Source organism: Coptis chinensis, chromosome 9 (genome assembly GCF_015680905.1).
Source record: "Coptis chinensis isolate HL-2020 chromosome 9, ASM1568090v1, whole genome shotgun sequence".
Classification (NCBI taxonomy): Eukaryota; Viridiplantae; Streptophyta; class Magnoliopsida; order Ranunculales; family Ranunculaceae; genus Coptis; species Coptis chinensis.
In genome coordinates, this window is record NC_141464.1 from 80283832 (window position 1) to 80308032 (window position 24201).

The following is a 24201-nucleotide window of genomic DNA, read 5'->3' on the forward strand; positions in this document are numbered from 1 at the left end:
TTCACTAAAACGTGTTTTCTATCCATGAAAGAGAAAAAAATAAAAATAATAAAAACACATAAAGAATGTGTTCTCTATCTCTTTCTCCTCCTCCCTCTCTCTCTTTCATGGGAATCTTATTAATAGAACTATAAATCTTATGTATTTTTTTTTTCTCTCCACCTTTTTTATTTTCTCACATTAAAACTTTTTTTTTTTCCTCCAAAAAGTAGTGTTTAAATCTTCACATTATTAATCAAATTGGGATTTTTTTTTTTTTGGGATGTTTTTTGTATAAATCAATTGGGTGCTTATGTATTCAATATTTAATTAGAGTTTTTTTTTTCCCTTTTATTTGTTTATTAGTTTTTATTTGTTTTTAAGTTTTTATTTGCAAATTTTGTATATGATTTTTTTTTTTTTTTTTTTTTTTTTGATATAAAAAAAATGAGTATATAGGTGTGAATGTCAACCAAACAGTAGCCAAGTAAAACATGTGATAGGATAAGAGGCAGACACACAAGTACTCCATCTCATGACTTGTATCACCTAATCATAGTTAAGTAATACAATATCTCTTGCAGCCAAACAGAGCCTTAATATTTCCACTTTGTTGCCCAAAAATATTTCTCCAAGGCTTAAGCAAAAGAAGATACCTCTTACAATTGTATGTACAGTTATCACATCATATACCTTCAGTAGCCTGATTATTATTTCACATATTTAAAAGAGAGAGATGTATGTACAGTTATCATATTTGTATACCTGGAAGTCCCTGGGTGTTGTATACCACAATAGAATCGCCAAGGGGTTCATCTATAAAAACATAAACTAGCATTAGAACAAGCAACAAATTACAAACAGTTCCATATATTAGAGAGACTACTATACTATGTGTGTGTTGGGGTAAACTTGTAATTAGGAAAACAGGGAGGGAGCAAACATACCTGGAAATCCGTCCAAGTGAGTGTTCAAATCCACAAGTTTCGGCTCATCATCAGGAAGGCAAGTCCGTCTCTTATAATTTATTATACCCAACAACAACAACAACAATTCGGCAAGGATTTCCAAATTCAAGACCCATTATTACTACGTTGGGCCCAACACATTCATCTATAGTTTGGGCCTCAAAGGTATTATAATGGCAACGCCGAAACTCATCTTCTTCTCTCACCTTCGTCGTCGCCTGTCTACATCCTCATTTTTACTAACTCGTTCACTCCATACTCAAATACCCAATTCTCTTTTCTCCTCTTCTTCAACTCCAAAGTTTCAATCTTTCGATTTTTTAAATTTCACTTCTTTTCGTTCCTTTTCTGGCATTTCCAGTAATGATGCTCAAGGAGTGGGTCTGGTTACTGAGACTGAATATTGGTATGACCCTTTTGTTCAAACTGTTGTTTCTGGTCTTGATGCTTATCATAATCTCACTGGCCTTCCTTGGTAAGCATTGCGTTTCTTCATTTAGTACATGTTATTTTATTACTTGTTCATTTTGTTAGTTGGGAAAATATGAAGATTATTGTACTAAAAAAGTGGATGGACATAAAGAAATTGATAAAGTTTGAAACTTGAGAAAAAAAAGTTTTACTTTAGGCCTACATTACTTGAGTGAGCTCGTTTTTGTCGAATCCCGATAGGTGTAGTGTTTTGATTTGTCACAAGATTTCGACTATTAAAAAATTTATCTATCTTGTGAACAATGTTAAACAGGTGGATAATAATTGCTACATCTACTTTGGCCCTTAGATTAGCTATACTGCCTTTGCTTCTGTTGCAACTCCAGAAGATGAAAAGGTTTTCAGAGCTGATGCCCAAGTGTAAGTATGATGAATTTTGTTAATCTGTCTTATTAGCTCATTCTTACATATTTTTTAGCTTGTTCTGATTCCTATTATTGACTGGCTTTATGATATTCTTTTTAGTGACTGTTTTGCATTTGTTTTCACAATAGGCAGTGAAGGTGTATTAGGCCAAATTATATCAGTTCCCGAAACCTACTTCTTCGCATACACAAAATGCAGTTTCTTACTTTTAAATCCATAGTTTTGTTTTCAAATGAAGTTTACTCACTGCACATAACTTGTGATTTTCTTATATTTTATTCTGTAAATAATATATATGAAACGACTGAAGAAGTTTTTCTTTACTTCAAAATTCAGTTACATTCTTACACTTTGTGAATCCTGAAATTGCTCCTTTCCCTCTAAAAATGCTACTCACTGTACGATATCTGTTAATTGAATAAGCTATGTATATGCAAAAATGATATGGCTGCGAGAATAGTATATCCTCTTGTTTCAAATTGTCCCGGAGATTGTCTTATAGCCATGTGATGCGTGAACCATGATTTCGTTGTCCCTATGAATTTATAGCTTGTTATTTGACTTATTTCAGCAGTTGTTTTTTAATATTTGGAGTATTTTTGCTGAGTGTACTTCCGATTTTTAATTTGATGCTACTCGATGGAGCCATTATATTATGACTATCAGTCGTCATTTTTAACATAGTTTGAGAATTCTTTATCTGACTCTCATATGCATTTCTCAAAGTGCCTCCTCCATTCCCGCCACTATTGTCAGGAAAGAGTTATATAAAGCAATATTTGCTCTTTCGGAAGGAAAAACAAGCAATTGGGTGCCCTTCAGCTTTATGGGGACTTGCATCCGTTACAGTGCAGGTAAAATATCTACCTGAGCCATTAACCTCATTAGAGAAAAGGGAGACCACTCATATTACTCACTATGCCCATCATATACATTTCAAAGTATTTGTATGTTGTTAAAGACAGAAACAATGCTAATATATTCCCTGCATTTTTAACGAATCATTATCCCAGTCCTCTACAACCCACCCCTTACTGCCACCACAGTCAATACTCTACCTAACCGTATACTACCATTTACTGCAACCTCTTTCGTTTTGTGTGGCTTTTGTTTCTACTCTTCCATAAGAATTCTTTGATATCTTTCTTGTCTAAAAATTGGCTGAGTCTTCATCCTTTCATTAATCCAAGCATTTCAGACCAAAATTTTCTATTTTTTTTTTCATAAAAAAGCGTTCTCTCTTTAATTTTCAGAAAGAACATAGCCGGAAGATGAAGCAGAAAAGTGCCTCCTCAGTATTTCATAATTACATAATCCTTTACAATGTATTTTAAGGATCATACATTTCAATAAAGTTTTTCCCAAATTGCCAAATGTCACTTTTATCATTTGATTTCTATTTAGTTTTTCTGAAATGGGGTTTGGCTTTTTCCATTCATAAGTCTATATTCAAGTAAGAGTTGAAGGTGAGACACCCCGGTAAATATGTCATCTTGTGTGTCTGTGTGTTTGTACAATGAACTAGCATGCAATATCTATGTAAATAAATGTTTTCATTTATATCATTCTTGACTTATGGACAGTTTGTGGTTTGCGGTTTACAGATTCCATGCTTTCTCCTGTTGATGGCATCTATACGGAAGATGTCACTGGATCATCACCCTGGGTTTGACTGTGTAAGGCACTAACAAAATTTTCTCAGTTATAATTTCTAAGTATTTAATTAATATCTTTTCTTAATAATTTGAAGAGTTCCTAAATGACGGAATGAAGTATTCCATGTGTATTTACCATCATTTCTTTGGCACACACATAAATATGAGAATTTGACACCCCTCCTTGGAAAAAAAAACAGAAAAGAAAAAGAATTCAGTCCTATGACCAGGCAGATGAAGGTCAGTACACGTTAATTGCTCCATTTCGTCATTTTTTTGGGGTTGGGGTTGGAGGGGGATGTCAAATTCTTATATAGTGATGGGGGCAGGTAAAAGAATCACTAAAAGAAAATGCTGTTCTGCAGTCCTCTGAGATCTCTGTAGAAAGAGTGTGACTATGGGGTTAAGTGGCTTGCATTAATTGCTATTTTTCACTAGTAGTCACTACAGGAAGTACATACTATGATATCATATGTCCAGACCCCAGAATATGATTGCTAGGATACAGAATGTTCTACCTTAAGATTGTGTCTCTGGTATAAAACTTTTCCTTATACTGCATTGACTTTCATTGATTTGAAGTTCATGTAAAATTCGTTTCAGGGTGGAACTTTGTGGTTCCAGAATCTGACTGAAACGCCTCACGGTATTTTAGGCTCTATCTTTCCATTTCTGATTGCTGGTTTGCATTTCACCAATGTTCAGGTATGTGACTCTGTTCATCTCCATTTCTTTTGGAAGTTCAAACACAATTGTATGCTTCTTTTGAAATTCAGTATATGAATTTGTTTTCTATTAATAAAATTAAGTGTCAATTAAACAAAAATAGAAAAGTCTCCGAGAAAATGATACGTGTGAAATATTTTAGAGTACGTCCCCATTTCCCACACACTAGGTTGAGTGTGTCTTTCTGATTATTTGTGCCTTCTTCTGCAACACTTGACCATAGATTATATGTTTAATTAAGTTATTTATCTATTTGGATAAAAAGGGAACTATGAGGTTACCACGAGGAACTTGGATAAAAATATAATGTCCTATTTTTCTGTCTGAATTTTCAGGTGTTTTTAAATAACTATTATGCTTAACATGAGTTTACTGTGATCTCAGATATCTTTCCGGATGGGGAGTGGTGGCAAAGACACAGGCCTGCTGAGCATACTAGCCAAAGTGAGTTGACAATTTCAGGCTTGTATTTGCATTTTGCAGTCTATTGGGTCTTTTCATCGTTGCCATCTTCATTGAATGTAAAAGGTTGAGCTGATGTGCGTTGTGCTTAATCCAATTTCTTAGTCGAAGGGGAAATTTCAACCTGTAAAAATAAAGTGCTTCACTCAGGGTTTCAATTTTCAGGAATCAGGACACAACTAGATTGCTTTTTGCCCAGTTTGTTGACTTGTCCCACTCAGTCGGCCTAATTCAGGCCATTTTTATCTTTGATTTGAGATTCCTCTCGTGGGCAGTTAAATCCCTGAGAACTCGCTGAGTAACAGTAGTTGCTACTTAGCCGACCCGTCTAACAATTTAATCCCCGTAAGTGATCGGACTCAAAAAATCCCTTAGTACTTGGCCGATTAGCTGATTAATACGTGCCGATTAGCAGATTAGCCGATTAATTGTGTTATGTACTTCACTGTTAAACATTGAACTCGACATTTCGCCAATTTGATCAACCCTCGATTCTTTAAAGTTTTACAATTTAATCATATTTATTTTAGTTGATTGAGTGTTTTGATTGTTTATTGATTGATTGGGTTCCTAATTGGTTCCATTATGTTGGTATTTCAATGTTAAATGTATTTAATAGGTATTTGTAAAGAAATATAGTGTTCTGAAAAATTGCCCGATTAATGCCGATTAATCCCCGACCGACTGGACCTAGTCGCTACTCGCTCTTCGACCGAGTAGCGACCAATTTCCGATTTAACTGCACAGCGTTTTACGCACTGAATCTGGAGCAGTTGGTCTTGAGATGGACATGATCAGTCATGTCTCTTTTTATTGCATTTATTCCATTTTAGACTGTCTTAGATCATCTAAATTGACTTAGTTGGAATTGAACAGTCGTCATTCCGAGTTGTTCTGAGCCTGGGACTTGACAACCCGATGATAGTTGGTTTTAGAGTGTGCTCTTTGATTTCTGATTCTTTTGTAGTGACATAGTGTTTTTTTTTAAGCTTTATGACAAAGTTGTTATGATTCTTTTGCAGTACTACAAGCACTATCTGGACATATTAACAGTTCCTTTATGTCTAATTGGGTTCTGTATACCTCAGGTAGCTCTCTCTCACGCACTCGCACACACACACCCCTCTGTAAAGGCATTCTCTTTCCTGTTTTATACTGTAGAAAAATGATGTATAGACAAACACGTGTATGTATCTTATCCAATTTAGTTGAGGATCCTTAATTCGATTCGTGTCAACTTGGAAAATAATGCTAGTGTTTGTTTCGTGGTCTCACAGGGCAGTCTAGTCTACTGGGTGACTAACAGTTCTCTCACTCTTGTTCAGGTTTGTCCGAACTTATGACCTTTTTATTTTAGGCTCTTCTTGTTTTACAACAAATTTTCCATGATAAATTTTAGGTTGAAACCTTGTTTGAATTGTCAGTTGGTATCTTGGTAGAAGGGTTCACAGCCATAATCACAGGAACTCGATGCGAAGTAGCTATTAGTCTATTACTAACAGCAGTTATTTGACAACATACCATCTCAGTTGCCATTTATTTAATTCCTAGTCATTGTTGCGTTTGTTAGACCGTTCATGAAGGCATGCCTTGTGGAATTGAAACATGGTCATTGGTCATAAATAAAACATTTTATTCAGTAGTGAAATGGTGATATTGGCTGTTAAGATATTCAGGTTACTGGTGCAACATCGGTTTGTTCTTGTTATCAGTAGAGTTCTGTAATGCATGATGTGGTTAAATTTATGTAGGTAGAAAATAACCTCCAGAAAACAAGAACGAAGAAGGGAAAAAAGAAAAAGAGAAAGGGATGGAGAAGGAATGACACTAAGAGAAAGCAAATGGAAAATTACTTGGTTTACCAGTAGTATCTGTTCTTCTAACCAACAAGCTCCTTGGTCCTTACATAGCTACATGCACAATGAGTTAGGCATATAAAGGGAACTGTTTCCCTTGTGAAAAAATAATAATACAGAAAGCCCTAAAAGAAAGGGAGGATTCGCCTAAAGCATCGAACTTCAAACACTGACCTGGTGAGATGCTTAAATGGAGAATGAGCAGAAAACTATGAACTACACTACAGCTAGAACTAAATGTACATATATCAACGTATGCTGGTGCGTTCAAGTCTTGCTTAGATCTTGGTGTGCCCTAAGCAAGTAAGAAAACACTTCGACAAATGTATCTTAGATTTTTTTGTTCCCTTTTTAGCATTTGGTAAATTAGTCGTCACTACTGATCTGAATCTCAACTGGAATATCTGGTCTAGACCTTTCCAAATAAACTTATTGAACAGCGCATCATGGATAATTCTTGAAACTCAGACGGCTAATATTAGTAACAGCCTCTCTTTACCACAGACTAAATGCGTGCCATCTCTCTCCTCCAGAGACACGTGTTGCTTTTTTCCTTGCCCTCTCTCATAGTTCAGATTTGAGACAACCCGTTGGGTGGACAAGGACCCAACCTCGTATTCCTATTCTTTCACTTCATTTAAGAAATTATCATCACATTTCGAGCATTCCATGGTTCATTAACGAAATTATCATCACATTTCGAGTATGCCCCAGATCATTTAATGTAATCCGCATTAGAACTTTCCTTAGGTTTCACTTTTCCCTCTAAAACCGTCCTAATTTATCATATGGATATATCTTACTTTTGTTTAAGGAGTTGTTAACCTGGGCAAGTGACTGTACCTATTTGACCACTAGATTTTGTAAGTTGTTATCAATAGTCTGCCAATGTTTTACGCATGCAAATTATGGTTATTTTGATCTATAAAGTAGGCCTCTCGTAATTAGGGCTCTAATGGTTACTCCCATAGAGATTTTATGTTCAGCGCTCAATTGCTGTTATGCCAGTCCTATATAATGTATGGGAATCACTTTCAATTTTGTCCATATATGTTTTTCTTTTGATTGGTGGAATGTGACTGAGGAAAGGCGACAAGTTTTTATTTCTTTATCTTTTTACGTGCATATTCTTTTACTTAATCGACTCTGATTTTTCACCCCAGAGTTCTCTAGATTGAAACTTATTCTAATCGTACTCTCATTTCCACAGCAATTATCTCTTAACCATCCCCCCATTCGTGAAAAATTGGGGCTTCCTGATAAAATTGCAATGAAGAGTGATGAGACAACAAATTTTGGTACACCTGACATAAACTTTTCGGACGAAGAGATGGAGCATAAAGTCTCGGTGCAGAGCCTTTCCCCTGATGAACTGCTTCCTGTGAGTAGTTGGTTATGAGCACCTTTGAATGATAAAGGCCATCTTGGCTTTCCTGATGTTTTGGTGTTTGATTCCTACAGCTCTCAGTCAAGGTTTTAGGAAAAGGGAATAAGGATACAGCAATTGCATTGCTACGGTAACACTATAGTCTCAAATACTTTATACAAATTCATCTAAGACCCATTCTTGGTTCTTATTAAACCTCAGAAGAGATGTTTGATACAGGTTAGCACTTAAGAAGGACCCTGAATACATAAGAGCTTTGGTTCTTCTTGGGCAGGCTCTCATGCCACTGGAAACGACGGAGGCTACTGTATATCTTGAGCGTGCAGTTACCAAGGTCAGTTATTTTTTAACCGCTCATGAGTTGTTATAAACTTATTTAGTTGATTATGGTGAATCTATTATCCTTCAGTCTTCAGTTACCAGAACTTGTGATGCTATTCTGAACAGCTATTGCATTTTGGCCATCCAACTAAAGATGAAGATATTGACCTGTTAATTCTTGCTTCTACATGGGCAGGTGTTACTTGTATTCGACAGGTGAGGTTCAGTATAAGTCCATTTTATGGTTTGATGGCATTTCTAGTTGATAGAGGAAAATTTACTTTAGATTGTCCCCACTCCATAAAACACGTGTCTACACAAAGATAAACCTTTTATGATTTTTTTTTTAAAACATGATTTAACTATGGCGTCACCAATGATGCCAGTGTTCTCCATCCAACCCAGGTTTTCTGTGCTCATAGATTGTGATACACTGATTGGTCATATGGTTGGTATCTTTACCATTCATGTGAGGTTGTGAGCCCTAGAGGTGGCTAATTATATGACTTTCCACGTTTTGGAGAACAATGGAGTGGGGGGGTGAACACCCTATTCACTTCGTATTTTAATCCTTGGTGAAAATCATATTAGATTTTATCTTCTTTTGCAGGGGAAGATTCTACAAGGATTGGAACACTTACAAAGAATTGGACAGATGAGGGAACCTGAGGACTCCAATGGAAAATCTCATTACTATGATGGGTTGCTCGTATTAGCAAGGTTTGTTTTCATACATTTGATCATCATTTTACATTTTTGAGGTTTTCTTACATTGTTCGAATTTTTATTCAACTAAAATTTAATTTGATAAATCGTTGAATCTGTTTCTTGGACAGTGCTCTTATTAATGAAGGCCAAAAGGATGAAGCTACTAAGTACTTGCGCAAGGCTACTGCTTACGATTATGATAGGTATAATATATATTTGCAACATTGCTTAGAGGATTCAGAGGATGTCATTACTACTAGTGATCAGAAAGCTCAATGATGAGCGAAGTCCACCAACGGCGCTTTGAATTGTTAAGAGGAAGCGGCAAGTCAGAAGTGTAATATACTCATTATGATCCCATAGACACTACTCGGTTACTTGTACAAAAGGAGTGCCCTCGCAACATTGCAAACGGCACTTGGTCCTTGTGACCGCATAGATACCAAGATTTTGAAGAGTGAGTTATTTAAGTTGACCCTTGTATCAATAGTTTCAATTCTTTTTTATGATTAAAAGGGTTTTGTAAGAAATTCAAATGTTTATAACTTGGCATGGTCATCATTCAGTTAGTTACAACTGGCTAGATATCATTTATAAGAAGATCGACCTCAAAGTTAATATTCTCTGAAAGGATTCAAATGCCTTTCTTTCAATAGAGTGGTCTGAATGTCTCGTATGTTTGTGTGATTTTACTATGTTTCTCTATTGCTTGGAAAAAGAAAAGAAAATACTTTATCGTGGTGGAATGATATGTAGGTGCTAGACACTCACCACTGCAGCAGCAGACGTTTTTGGAGTAATGTTTGTTTTCAGGCGTTGACTATTGCTATCAATCTCAAACTAAATAGGGTGGACTGTGCAGGAAAAACATAAAATATTTCAAACTAGTCCATGAGCTAGATACAGCAACAGATTTGGAATAAGATCACGGTTATGACTGTTACATGGTGCGAAATTGGTTGTGCGAAATCGTTGGAGTTTGCATGGCTATATCACGACATGATCGGTACCGCAAATTAGTGATAGCACTGCAACAGGCTTCACTGGGAGGGATGAGACTGAGACAGGATAAAATGCTTGCCAACATGGTATCACAGTGCTATCAGCTAAAAGAAAGTGGTGCTGCACCCTTGGCCTGCCCCACGTTTCAACATGCTTGCCATTAGTCCATTACTAGAATCATAAAACATGTGCAACACAGAAACGAAAAGAAATGCAAGGGGTCTCAAAAACAAAAACAACTTCCATGGGGATAAACTACAAAGCACATGGTGCCTAAAAAATGGTTTTGGGACCCCATCGTTCACAGGTACCACCCCACAGGAAAGGTGTCAATGTTATCTTGCATTCCTCTTATATTAATAATTAAAGTATCGAACAGATCTATTAAAATATCTTATTGGCTGAATGCTCTAGCTGATTCAATTACAATTGGACTGTATTATAAATGAAAGTAATAACAAATAAGTAATGGAGAAAGGCAACTTCTTTAGAACATACTTTAATCAGAAGTCATACTTGTAATCACAGTCTTAATCCTTTATCTTCTCCCAAGTTCAAATACAGCCAAGGAATCTTTACTAAGTCCCTCTCACCTCACAGTGTCCACCACAATTCATGGCTGGATATTGACTGTTTATCAGAATCATAGAGCCGTTGCAGCTAAGTATAATTTTATTTTCTTTCCAATAATTTGACTATAAAAAACCATTACATAAAAAAGTGTGAAGCTTGGAAATGAGCAAGGATATCGAAAAGAAAAAATAAAAGTAAAAATCCGGCCTCAAATAAATTGGTCATAAAAGAACTATTAAGATCATGGCATTGCTGGACTTAAATCAATAAATTGTGATAGAAGTCATAAAACGTTTTCAAACGTAACTGAGATGAGATGCCTTGGTTAAACATTGCTTTCGAGCATTGCACAAACATTTAAGTGTTATCAAACAAAGTTTCTAAACAAATGAGGAAATAAAATACTCATTTACATCATCTTAACAACAAAATACTCATTTACATCATCTTAAGTGGAAACACGAGGTTGCATCCATCAATATGAAAGAAGATTTGGGAACATAATCATTCTCAAACATTTCATCTGAATCACTATTCACTAATATATAAATTTTAAGTACGGAGGCATAATCATCATTACACATGAAAAAGGAAGGCAAAAGTGTATCTTAATTCTTAACATTATTATACCAAATTCAATCCTATGCCTCATTCGACACATGTGTTTGCTTGAATATGAATATTGAATAGTCATTCCAAACATTTCAGCGAGTGTTATTGGGGTTGAACGAAGTTATTCAGCAAGAATCATATGACATTGGCTCAACAAAAATTTGTTCCTTACTTATAATAGTTTCCAGTACCATCAAAACAGTGGGATGTAGTCACACTACCACTAAGTAGGTGATCCGAGAGACATTTTAGGCCAAGTAACCACATCAAACGATCTAGTAACTTAACAAGGAGTTCAACAAATATTCCTACACTAGAACCAGTAAATCTTACTGTATATCTGGTAGAGTACTAGAATCTCTTACATCCTGCACTATTTAGTATTTACTGCCCTCATCCATTCAACTATTCAAGATGCCCATATTAATTTGGAACTATACATTTTACTTATGTTATGGTCTATGTTTACTACTCATAGGATTAAATCTAACCTTAGCCTAATCTAGTGTGGTGCCTAATTGAGTCACATTTTGAGATTTTGAGTTCCTACTTGTTGGGTTGACCTGTCACACTCATTCCTTTTAAGTATCCAATATTATTTTATAATTAAGATTTTAGGACAATACTCATTTTTGCTATTTAATGAAAAAAATTATTTCTTTCTTTCTTCCCACTTGCTTTTCCTTTACTGTTTCTTCTCTGGTTTTCCTCCATTGCAAAACAAGCTTCCCCTTCTTTTCTATATACCTTTCAAGGGGGGTCCCCTTTTGTTTTCACTTTGACACCAACTTCACCATTTTCACTACCAACTTCTTCAAAAGCAAGTAACTGTGTTGTACACTTCATTTTCAACTAAAGATTGAATCTTTATTGTCTTTACTCTTTTTGGACTTCCGGGGTGCTTTTTTCTTGCAGGCATTAGCTTGTTTTTTGTCATTTGTTTGTTTTTATGGAATGTTATGGTAGAAGAGCAAAGGGGCTAGATCACATTTCTCAAGGGTATGTTAGTTAAATTACCTGTCATTACATTGTTTAGTTTAATGCATTAGACTTTAATGAGTAATGAGGTTTCTTAGAAAGCCTGAAAAAAAAAAACCAAAGTTTGATTCACTTTGAGGGGATCATTGTTAAAATAATGTGCATTTGGTCTTGAAGGGACGTATCAGATACTATCTTCTTCTTTCTTTCTTTTTTTTTTTTCCTTTTTTGGTCTGCTGTTATGGAGTGAAGTAAGATAAGAATATATTTGACAAAGGGTGTTTGTACTTTTATGGATTAGTATTGCATTATAGCTACCATGTTAAATTAAAATGTGTTGCTTTTGTTCATTGGTGTATGCCTTGTATATCAAGGAGTTATGGCATGAATAATGTCTGTGCTAAATTTTTTTACATTTGAATCATATGGTTTTTTGTTAGAAGCTTATTAGATCTAGTTTGGTGTTTTGGCTGTAGATTGGAATGTGCATTTTGGCAAACTAGGTGTGGATAGATTGACCAGGGAAGATAATAAGGATAGATCTGTGTCACTACAAGTATAGTATAACACCATCATTCCTCATCAACCCAAGAGCAAAAATATGTCATCCGAGTCCCTAAATTCTGAACTATCAAAGCAGACATCATTTTTTTTTGAAACTATGGGTTCTGATTGGTATCTGTGTTGGAGCAATTATTGTGTTGGTTTTGTCTATCTTATCTATATGGGTAACGCCTCGAAAAAAGACGAGGAGGACACTCGAAAAATTTCCTGTTTCCCAGATACCGGTTATCTCAAAGGAAATTAAGGTTGATAGTGTTGGGGTTCACAATTTTCGTAATCATCATGAAGGTACTGCTCTCACAATCCATGACCATTTAAAAGAAAAGAATTCGGAGAAGATGGTAGTTCATTTGGCTAAGAGCAAATCGAGTGAGGCAGATAACATCAGCCAGTGCAGCTCAGTTTATCATCCTGAGAGAGCTTGTAGCTCACAGTCGGGAGAAGATGGAAGCTCTGGGAATGTTCGCAAGCCTTCTTACATGGCACATGGCCTTGCATCTGCATCTCCCTTAATCGGCTTGCCTGAAGTATCACATCTTGGGTGGGGTCACTGGTTTACACTTAGGGACCTTGAAATGGCAACAAACCGTTTCTCAGCTGACAATGTGCTCGGGGAAGGTGGATATGGGGTCGTTTACAAGGGGCGTCTCATAAATGGAACCAATGTTGCAGTGAAGAAACTCCTCAACAATCTGTAAGGACACCATCTATTCTTTTGTGGATATAAATAATTTACCGTTCCTTAATCTTTTACTGGCCCTCACTTTATCTTGCATTGGTCATGTGAATTGTTTATAGTGGTCAGGCAGAAAGGGAATTTAGAGTTGAAGTGGAAGCCATCGGCCACGTCCGACATAAGAATTTGGTGCGGCTCTTAGGATACTGTGTAGAAGGCATTCACAGGTGCGATTCATATGTTTTCATGGGATTTCCGTTGGTTCCAGTTTAACTACATTTCGTCATAATTAAGTTGTTTTTACAGTCAAATGATCAACCAATAACTTGTTTGGAAGTTCTTGCATGCTCTTGTGAACATAGTATTCCATGGTACTCTTTTATCTTAATTTTTATTTCTGTAATATAGGATGCTGGTGTATGAGTATGTGAACAATGGAAACTTAGAACAGTGGCTTCATGGAGCTATGCGACAACATGGCTCCCTCAGTTGGGAGTCCCGTATGAAGGTCATCCTTGGAACTGCTAAGGCGTGAGTTTTCTCTAAGCAAAAACTTTTGTGTATCTACTTTGGCATTATTGATAATTTGGGTGTGATCCAGCTCATGCATGATGTTTTAATAGCTAATTTGTGTAAATCATATTATCTTCTCCGAAATGAATGCAGACTTGCTTATTTGCATGAAGCAATAGAACCAAAAGTTGTACATCGAGATATAAAGTCGAGCAATATTTTGATTGATGATGAGTTCAATGCCAAAGTTTCTGATTTCGGATTAGCAAAGCTCTTGGATGCAGGAGAGAGTCACATTGCAACCAGAGTTATGGGAACATTTGGGTATATCTCGCTATCATCTTACGAGTTACTTCTGATGATCTCTCTGAAATTATATTAAGCTGATGTGCTTGTTGAGCTTGTGATTTTTCTAATGTGGGTTCTTCTCTTCTTAGGTATGTAGCACCTGAATATGCAAACACTGGCATGTTAAACGAGAAAAGTGATATTTACAGTTTTGGTGTCCTCCTACTTGAATCAATTACGGGAAGGGATCCTGTTGACTATGGTCGGCCTGCTAGTGAGGTGTTCTATCCATGACCCTACTCCCTCAAGATTTCTGATCAAAGATTAGTGATTTGCTCTTCATTGAATAAGAATTCAGTTAGCTAAGTTTGTTTTGATGATTGTAGGTTAACCTGGTTGAGTGGCTCAAAGTGATGGTAGGAACTAGAAGAGCAGAGGAAGTTGTGGACCCAAGCCTTGAAGTTAGACCTGCAACACGAGCCCTTAAGCGTTCTCTTCTAATTGCTTTAAGATGTGTTGATCCCGACTCACAAAAAAGACCCAAAATGAGTCAAGTTGTTCGAATGCTTGAAGCTGATGAGTTCCCAATACGAGAGGTGATCTTCAATCTCTTAACTGAAAACCTGATTTAAAACATTTCAAGGTGAAGGGGTTGTATGCCCTTTTAGCAGATATATTGATACACTTCTGTGTTTTTCCATCTTGCAGGACCGAAGAAACAGGAATAGTCGAACAGCAAGCATGGAAGGACTTGAATCCATGAAATGAGTTTTTTTTCAGACTGACATGGAAAACAAGGTAGAAGCATCAGAGTATACATGATGGTTGGCAATCGCAACATGACCTGGATAAGTGTCTACAATCCCAGCAGATACACAGCTTTATAGTTTAAACCATTTCAACATAAACATTGTGGTTCTAGAAAAAACACTGATGTGGGATTGAGGAGTCATGTGGGTTGAAAGGCATAAACCCGTGGAGGATGAACGGCGCCTCAATTCAATTTGAGAGTCCTAGGATGAATAGAGTTTTTCTTATCTTTTTCTTTTCTTTTTGGGTTTTTTGGTTGTACAGATTGTTCCATGGTTCATTGGGGCATCCTGTCAGTTATACATGATGATTTCAATTTTCACAATGGTGCTATATCAATTGATTTTCTTAGTTCTTTGCATGGTAAAGACTCCTTTTAGCATTCACTTTTTCATCCACTCTTCTGTTATTCTGTATTAGCTGTTTTGTTACATGTTTAATCATTTTTCTCATCTTTATCTTTTTGCAGAGATGTTTTGCTTTTTTATGGTTAAATGATTCTTAGGCCATGACACATATTCTTTTTCTTTCACTTTCTTTCCCTCCTCATCAAGTTTGGAGATAAATACAGTTGTTTTCTGACTCTCACCATGATCCAATCCTTTTGGTTTCCCATAAGGGTGTCAAGGAAAGAATTTGGAATGTGATCGATGGGAAACGCATGTTCTTCTTACAGTTGGTGTTTAATTTTATTTTTGAAAATCAAATCCAGAATCAATCTCAGGCAATGTGATTAATAATCTAGTTGACTTCTTATGGTCTAACTGTATATTCTGCCATCAATTAATTGGGTATGTGATTTTTCTTACCATCAATGAGATAACACTGAGATGATTGGATCCAACCTGGGACTGGGACTAATTAATACACTTGTTTAATGTTGATCATATTGGATAAGTTAACTGAAACAGTGGAACCAGCCAAAACCAGCACTATGTTTTTAGCAAATATTATTTGTCTCTGGACTTGATAGTTTTTTTTTTTTTTGGGTAAACTCTGGACTTGATAATTTAACTTAGTGGTTTCAAATTTTCAATGTATTTGAAGCTCAATCGAATTATCTAATGAGTCAAATGTGCTAGTGAGTCAGTAAGCATGTACCAATTTCTCATGAAGAGATGGATACCTCATAAACAACTTGTTATAAATCGAAGCTTGCTCTTTAGTATTTTCTTTCATAAAAAAATAAATAGAAGAAGTAAAGATTTTCTTCTATAGTCTAGTGATAAACAGTCCCACACAACCTTTTTGCTGTCATCAGCCTAAAAAACAAAATCTTTTTAAGGGCCTATGTGTGAGTATGAGACATGCTGAAAAAGGGGTGGATTGGCAGCAATCGGTGTTGTTGTGAGGCGTGACTAATAAATTGGCAATCTGAATTGGTTCATGGAATGCATTTTATAAATGCCAGTCCCAGCTCATTTGGGTCTTTGCATATAGCTAGCAGCAGAGTTATCTTCTGCATAGTCCCAAGTCATTTTGGTTGTTTGTAATTTTGTATGTCTCAACTATCACATATCTAGTAGTAGTCTTTATCTGTTGCAGAGGTGCAAGCACTGTGTGAAAGAGTGAAAGTGTTCAAGAGTGACTCTGGCTCTGGCTAGTCTTTGACTGAAATTTTGGTCATTGCTTGTGAACTCAGACTTTGAGACAGGGCCTCACTAACGGTCATTTATTTCCGCAAATGAATATTATCCATCCAAATATCCAATTTGCTCCAACGGTCGGTCTACCTTTGTTGTGAAAATCAATGCACATTTTCTTTTGAAAGTTTGTGCACGGCAAAATAGTCGGGTGACAGAATCTAGTCTAATAACTTTTGTCTGCAGTGTCAGTTTACTGGCCCACACTATTTTTTATTCGGCCTGTGCCATGCGCCCATGCCTATGCACCAGTACTATATGCTCTTTCGGTGTAAAATATTTGGTAATTCTGAAAACGAGTTCGTCTACACCGAGGATATCTTCATAAGGACGAGATCCTAGACCGTTGGATCATGCATCCAACGATCTCTGAACTTTCTTTTTTATAAGGATATTCTCATGGTAGCCCCAACTTACATTTTGAAAAGTTACGTGACATAGAGTGACTGAAATATCAGTATACTATGATGATAACTAGTGCAGATTTCAAATACTAGCTTACTTGAGAAGGCTGCTCCCAAGTTCCCAATACACACAGCATCCTCGAAGATGTCTTGGCCATGGCCAAGGAGATTGTTGCATGTATAGAATTTTAGTAATGCATGATGGAACCCTGATACGTTTCCAAAGCGAAGAAGCATCAAGCAGAGTGTCAGCACTTCTTCCTACTCAGAAGTGCGCGTAATGTGAATTCAAAGCACACTGACTGAGGGCCTGGAGTCATGGGCTGAGCATTATACTGCTGTTTGTGATTTCAACAAAATTTGTGCGTGATGAGGTTTCGCTTTTGGAGTCCAGCATCTGAGGATAGATCCAGACTTCCCATAGGGCCTTGTAATTTTTCAGCCTGGTGGTACCATAGAGAGAGACAGAACTGAGATTTGAAGACCATATTCTACTTTGAATCTCACACATGCAGTAGTTGCTGGATCAAAATGTCAAGCCCTGGGAAAACACACATCTTCTATTTGTCGTCCCATTGTGTTGTCTGGATCGTTTGGGTTTTCACTGTCTTCAAATTTGCTTCTATAGTCCGAAGAGAACACACATGTAAATTCTTGATTTGCCTCTACTGAGCAATTAACCCCTATGGGAATTTTTATTTGCACAACGCAACACAAACTTGAAGAGAGAAAAGATTCTTTTATATTTCCGTAACTAAACACATTGTTTGATATCAAAGGAACATTCACCAACAGTGAAAAAGAATTTTGCAACTGTAATGTAGGCATGTAGCACAAGCCCATATTAGCCTATGGATACACATGATTCACGCTGCTAAACCTAATATAAGAAAAGTAAAAACTGGTATTAATATTAACAAGAATACAAAAACAGATTCCCAATTTGTTCCTGCTTGTGCCTTTCTTCCTAATTTCCCCTGACAAATGAAACCTCATTTTCAACACTCACTGCTTGCTATTCCAGTTCCTCTATTATGAAGAAAGGACAACATAAGTACGACGTTGAGGCTTGCAATATCCTTGAGATGTTCAGTAAACTTGCTTCAGTGAGTCATTGATTTCAAGTAAGCATCACCCTTCTAATCCACTTATTACTGGGAATTTTTTTCGATCTCCAACCAAACAAATCTGAGTAACCTTCCATGCTCAATCTATTAGGGCTGTCAAGTGAAAAGTCATTAGTTAGTTTCAGACATGAAAGAATGAGCTTTCACTATTCACAGGACAATGATACCATATAAAAATCCAGCAACTGCCTTTGGTTGGTTACATAAGACCATAGAAGTGGCCACTGAATCGGATTCTAATAAGCTCAACCACAGCAATATGGTACCATTGACTGAATTAAGTTCTATAATTAGCAATAGTTAAAAATCTAAACAAAGCTCAAGTCATGTAGCATACTCGTACTAGAAGAGGGATCTGAAGAAGGACTAATGAGATGCAATACAAACACAACGAAATGGCAACTCCAGCGACAAAATTGTACAGCAACTTTTTGTTGTCTTTTGTAGAAAGGAAAACTGTCTTTAGTGTATTGGTAAGCTCAAAGATCCGGCATGATATCTGGAGAATAATTGAGAAAAAAAAACAAATTAAACAAAACACAAATCTAATATCAGATTCGTTTTCTTTCTTAGATTCCTATAATTAAAATGTCAAGAGTCAAAAGAAAATTTTCTTACCAAGACATATATGGCAGTTGTGAGCATGAAGTTGAGCAAGGGATAACCAGGAATAAGAGAAAGAAGCCATTTGGGCTGTCCATTGGGAACACCTGATCTGTAGATTCATGTCAAACAACAGTACAACATAAGACCACAATTTCTAAAAAGATGATAAGACAGAAATGTATATTAAGTACAAGAAAGAAGATGCTACAAGATCCTAGATTACTACACATGCTATTATGGAAACTTCAACATTCCTGCAACCTAAAAACTGTGGTCAGCTGAAAGATCCAGTTGGTCTGTTTCATCTACAATTAGGGCAGGCAGATAGGCAGACCATCACAATTGACTTCCTGTACTTTAGCACCTATTGGACATACCACATGCACCAACTATAGGTACAATTGATTACACTTGCAGTGCGGTAGTATATCAATTTTTGGACAGTATATAAGATAGTAGTTTTAATTAAACTCGATATAATTAATGGTTGAATAGGTAGAAAATACAATGAAGTCTAAGATCTACACACCTTAGCCAGATGTGGAACTGGGATATATAGGTCTCCAAGGTTATCTTGCCAAGCCACCTGGTAATACAACAAAGGATGATATAATTAGAAAAATTTGAAGATGTGGTAAGGGTTGAAATCTACAAAAGAGTGGATGAGGGACTCACAAAAGAGAGTCAAAGAGAAATTCGAAATTGCTGTGTGAAATTCATGACAGATGTAAACTCTGAAATTAGACATAAGAATAAGTAAATACGAGTCAGGCAATACTGGAAAGAAGTGCTTATTTCAGTTTCCTTATACGCACGTTATAGGAATCCATGATGTGTAAGGATGGAACTTATTGTATGTGACTTTGTCCAGCTTGTAAATATACTCGTACCACAAATAACCAACCTGAAAGGATGGGCACATTAGATGAGACATTTCCCTACAAACTGACAGAAAGTAACATAATAAATTTAGATCATAACCAAAAAGGTCTCAGACCAAAGCAGAGTGTATTCAACTCACCAACAAAGACATTGACACGATGCCTGCCTTAATTGTCAATCTTCGTTTGGTATCAGATTCTTCTACTTTCTCCATCCATCTCTCGACCTAGAGTTTTTAGAGTCGTTAAATTAGTAATAACTAATAAGTACTGTCAGAGATAAAGTCCTGCTTATGATCACAAAACCAGAGTTCAAAAAATTACATTCGGGTGATAATATGCGTATATCATTCCAATGATCCATATATACCGGTCAAGGCCAGATCTGAACTGCCATTCATGTAAGAGTGGTAAGTTGGATTTTGACGGATCCGCGTCTTTGTACCCTGACATAGGAAAGGACATGATTGTTGACAGGCTTAAGAATATAAAATAAATGATCACGAAAAACTAAATGCAGAATGTTACTAACCTAAAAGGAACGCCAAAGGACTCCAGAAAATGTCAAAGACACCAGGAACTTCCCAAATCAAGATGACGACAAAAATACATGAGATAATCTTCACAGCCATCACTGATCTTATCTCATTATACTTGTGAAAAAATACCAAGTGATCCATAGACCATAAGAGTGTAAAGCGTGTGCATAGGGCAGATATAGTATAAAACGTAGTCATTATTAAGAACAATGCAGCAAAATGCTACAAAAAAATTAAGCCGCCACATCATCTGCATTCAACAAAACATTTAAGATTAGTTAACACAAAAGACACATACGATAAAAACATAAATTTTTCTAACTAGAGATGATAAGAAAGTCACCTGAGCAAAGCCCGACACTAAAATCCTTCCTAATGTAATAGTAGGAGAAGTTCCCAAATCCAGTCATCCACACATATGCTGCAATGAAGACACGTATTGCATTGTATATCTCCGTTGCAGCAAAATAGTGGTACATCAAAAATAAGACCTGGTGACATAAAAAGAATCAAAATTCTGAACACATGGTCGCCTCAAAGACTCTTTTTCTCATGATCAAAGATGGTGAAATTTTGGTTAAAGTTCATACCTGCATCCATCCTTTCCACTCCTCAGTTTGATGTCGATTAAGGTACAGTATGGCCTTCCCAGAGAACATAGACTTGTCATGGTGCTTCTTTAGAGAAGTCATGGACGAAACTATGACGAGAAGCATGTAAAGAAATAGGAAGAGGTCGCGATTGTATTTCTGTGAAAGGAAACCACATAAAAGATGTTTATAATCAAACTAAATCCGAGCCTAAAATACTTAAAAGTAATCAGTGTATATAGCATATAAAGCTTTATCTCATCCACATCTTATTACCTCTAAGACAAGCAAAGTTATCATGTTATACTGAAGCATTTAAATAGAAGTTTATTTTGGAACAGGAACAGCAGCAAAATACAAACAAATGATAACTTTATAGCAATCTAAGTATTAGCTTAACTCCATACTCTTACCTCTTTCAGTAGGATGTATTGCACATTCATCCATTTAAGCATTTACGAATTCACCATATTTAAGTACACGGGTTTCCCAAATAAAATATTCAAAAACTCCGAGGGAAATAAAAATATACTAATGAGTTGTGATGATAGAGATTGGTCGTCTTGAGTAAAGTCATATGTTGAAAATCTGTATTGTCAGCAGTGTTACTTTGTTCGTGTGAAAGTGAAGACATCCTCAAGGGAACTGAATTTTCAAGGAGAGTCTCCACCCAGCAATACCTTATTCTCTCATAAGTGACAAACAACAGGTATGAACACTTATCTAGTTATCTATACTTCTCTTGAGTTGCCTCAAACTAAAAGCTGTTACATAACCGCGACAGTTGTACAATAGGACTATAGGAGATTAGAGTCAGCTATGCTTATTGAAGGTAAGATGGGTCGCACAGTTACAAACAAACAGATCTGCAAAATGCAAGTAGAATATGACTTGGGACTTCTCAAGATACAAAAACTTTATTCTTGCTTTGGTATCTTTGACAAATGTATATATATATATTTTGTTTTCCTTGTCTTCTTAATATTATATTCGATGTGGATTTACAAAGTGTTCAGGGAAGTTAATGTACATAATTACCACCTGGTCTTCTGATTTCTTAAAGCATAGCAGTTATTAAATAAGAACTAATACCATATGAAGATAGAACAATTGGTGACACACCTTAGTAGAATCTGAGAATATGTCTGTGCGATCACAGGTGTAATAGTAAATCAAAATAGCCCCAATTTCGGACCTACATGACATAGCATGCTTGTGTCAGATGGGTAATCCAATTACCAATTCGGCAATTACTGGTTATGACTATTATGTAGTTAAGAATGACTCACATGGCTCTCAAGGTTACTCGGTTTTCCAGCAAGAATGACTCTTCCATTGTCAAAAATCTAGAAACACCTCCACATGGTTAAGAACATTTTTAGTAAAATTCAGTAGAGTTTTGGATAAATTTGTCTAACGTGTAGCAACCTGATTAAGTTTGCCTTGATTGTTGAACTTTGAAACCTTGCAGATGCAGATTTTGTAAGGCCTCCTTCCAGCAAAATAGCTCGATCGTCCTCCTTGATTGTCTCATTTCCCAATTCAACCAAATTGACATCTGAATGGCTGTACCCAGAAAAATAAGGAGAAAAAGATACTGTTATCAAGAAGTAGATGCAAACCATTTTTCTTCACTAAAAACTAATGTCAACAAATTTTTATAACATTTCCAAAACAGCTTACACTTTTGAGGGAGATGAAGACCTTTTATATTCCAAAATCTCAGAATATATCCATGCGACAAATACAGGGGCCACTCCAAGCAAAAAAGAGACCTACGTCATAACCAAATTGTAGGTAAGTCAAAAATAAAAAGTAAATTTTCATCTAAATAACCATTACAAAGAGTTGCAATACATAACAAAGGGGATGATTATATGAACTCCACCTTATAGTGATTCCAAAGTTACTCCACCCCTAAACGTGGACTTACAAGATGAATTGAGGGTTGATTTTGGTGGAGGTATACATCTAATAATGAAGAAAACTACCACAAAAATTTAGCTCAATTGAATTTGTTTAACCTTGTCAAAAATCGTTAGGAATGTTATGGAATTATCCAACTGTCCAGATTATTCTAATTTCAATAGCACATCTTCAAATGAGTTCATTTTTTGTGAGGATGATCTCTAGTGTAGAGAACGTCTCATCTCCACAAAAAATCAGCTTATATAATTCATTATTTTCAGTGGTGGAGTTCGTTTTAGTGGAATTCATATAACCATCCCCCATAACAAATATATACTTTTACTGCACTAACAGATCATTGTGCAGATCAGATGACTGATAGTAAACAAACATGGTTTTGTCTTGACAACATAGTTGGTAGTTCACAGCGAACTTCACGAATTAAGGGACTCATCCTCTCACAACTACATTTAAACAACTGCATGCGTGATTGAAGCGTAAACACTTAACTAATTCTGCAAATGCCACAACCTTGTAAAAATATTTTAATGATCTGGGGCAGATTGAAATCTTCATATATTGGCAACATTGTATAATTAAACAGTAACAAAAAAAAAGCAAAAATGAACCATTACAATAACTTAATATAGATCCAGCTAAGTACAAACAAGTCATAGATGTTTAATGAACAAAAAAAACCCCATACCTGCCCAGGCGTTAAAGCCCCAGAAACCACCATTTTTCTTTATTATTCCTGCAAAATCAAACAGTAATTAATCAAAAGTATAAGAAAAGTAATGAATGAATGAAGAAGAAGAGAAAAGAGTGATTACTTGTGAATGGGGTTTCTTTGAAATGAAGAACATGAACAATGGTGGGTGTGAATATAAAAAGCCCAAATGGAAAAACAAGTAGAGAGAGATCTGAAGCAACCGTTTGGGGGTTGCTTTGAAAATAAATAAAATTGTTAGAAGAGACGTCGGTCTCAAACGTTGTTGTAAGTGGTTGTCTAATTTTTATGTTTTTGTTTTATGGTTGGACTTCTGCTGCTACTATTTACTTCCTTGTTGTTTAATAAGATTTCAATTGTCTTTCAACACAAATAACTAATTTATTTACATGTGCTAGACCTCATTGTTTAGGACAACTTTATTATTTATAGTGGAATTGAAATATTGTGAGATCGTGTAAAATAGTGCTATGTGATTCATTGTACAATGATTGATAAGATTAAGGTTGTAAAAAGAGTGTACTTTGATTAAAGTGTAATGAAAGACACCTTTAATTAATCACTAGCATTCGAACCCGTCCTACGAACGGGTGCCGTTATATTAAATTATTGTAAAAAATATTAACAACTATGCATAGCTATGAAATATGAAAATTATATTAATCAGTTATTCAAATTTCTTGCACCACTCTCTATAAAAAGGAAGCATAAAATCTTGATAAAACTTATCGACTTTTTTTTGTTGTTAGATTTAATAATAAAAGTTTGATTAAAGTTTTTGTGAGAATTCTCAATGTGACGAAGATAATATTGAAGCTACTTGAATAGCATGGCATT

At 35.9% G+C, this 24201-nt stretch overlaps 2 protein-coding genes and 1 pseudogene across 4 annotated transcripts; 2 read left to right on the forward strand and 1 right to left on the reverse strand.

Moving 5' to 3' along the window:
* Positions 1-1025: 1025 nt before the first annotated feature.
* Positions 1026-9543, forward strand: LOC147478525 (ALBINO3-like protein 2, chloroplastic). Of its 2 annotated transcripts, none has more exons than XR_015207302.1 (14): positions 1026-1422; positions 1693-1799; positions 2532-2659; positions 3410-3481; positions 4064-4165; positions 4571-4630; positions 5671-5736; positions 5926-5973; positions 7715-7885; positions 7966-8021; positions 8111-8225; positions 8301-8428; positions 8823-8932; positions 9049-9543. XR_015207302.1 is itself a non-coding variant. In XM_086581803.1 (14 exons), the coding sequence occupies exons 1-14, from the start codon at positions 1121-1123 to the stop codon at positions 9197-9199; spliced, it is 1578 nt and encodes a 525-aa protein (XP_086437929.1). In that variant the 5' UTR covers positions 1026-1120; the 3' UTR covers positions 9200-9543. The 2 variants fall into 2 exon arrangements, 1 of the variants encoding a protein (XP_086437929.1); XM_086581803.1 differs by having other exon boundaries at positions 8339-8428.
* A 2424-nt stretch (positions 9544-11967) lies between these two features.
* LOC147478526 (putative receptor-like protein kinase At2g42960) lies at positions 11968-15304 on the forward strand. The gene is given in 9 exon segments (XM_086582780.1): positions 11968-12106; positions 12562-12736; positions 12738-13343; positions 13448-13552; positions 13734-13856; positions 13992-14162; positions 14276-14405; positions 14513-14722; positions 14835-15304. Coding segments are annotated over 8 exon segments (1455 nt in total). The 5' UTR covers positions 11968-12106; positions 12562-12686; the 3' UTR covers positions 14895-15304.
* A 3074-nt stretch (positions 15305-18378) lies between these two features.
* Positions 18379-23607, reverse strand: LOC147478527 (protein REDUCED WALL ACETYLATION 3-like; annotated as a pseudogene). The gene is made up of 15 exons (XR_015207603.1): positions 23468-23607; positions 23341-23388; positions 22410-22501; positions 22155-22292; positions 22016-22072; positions 21849-21921; positions 20727-20885; positions 20130-20627; positions 19922-20043; positions 19738-19824; positions 19532-19620; positions 19388-19450; positions 19246-19302; positions 18729-18825; positions 18379-18609 (listed from the first exon to the last, which is right to left on the reverse strand). The product of XR_015207603.1 is annotated as a protein REDUCED WALL ACETYLATION 3-like (transcript).
* Positions 23608-24201: the final 594 nt, after the last annotated feature.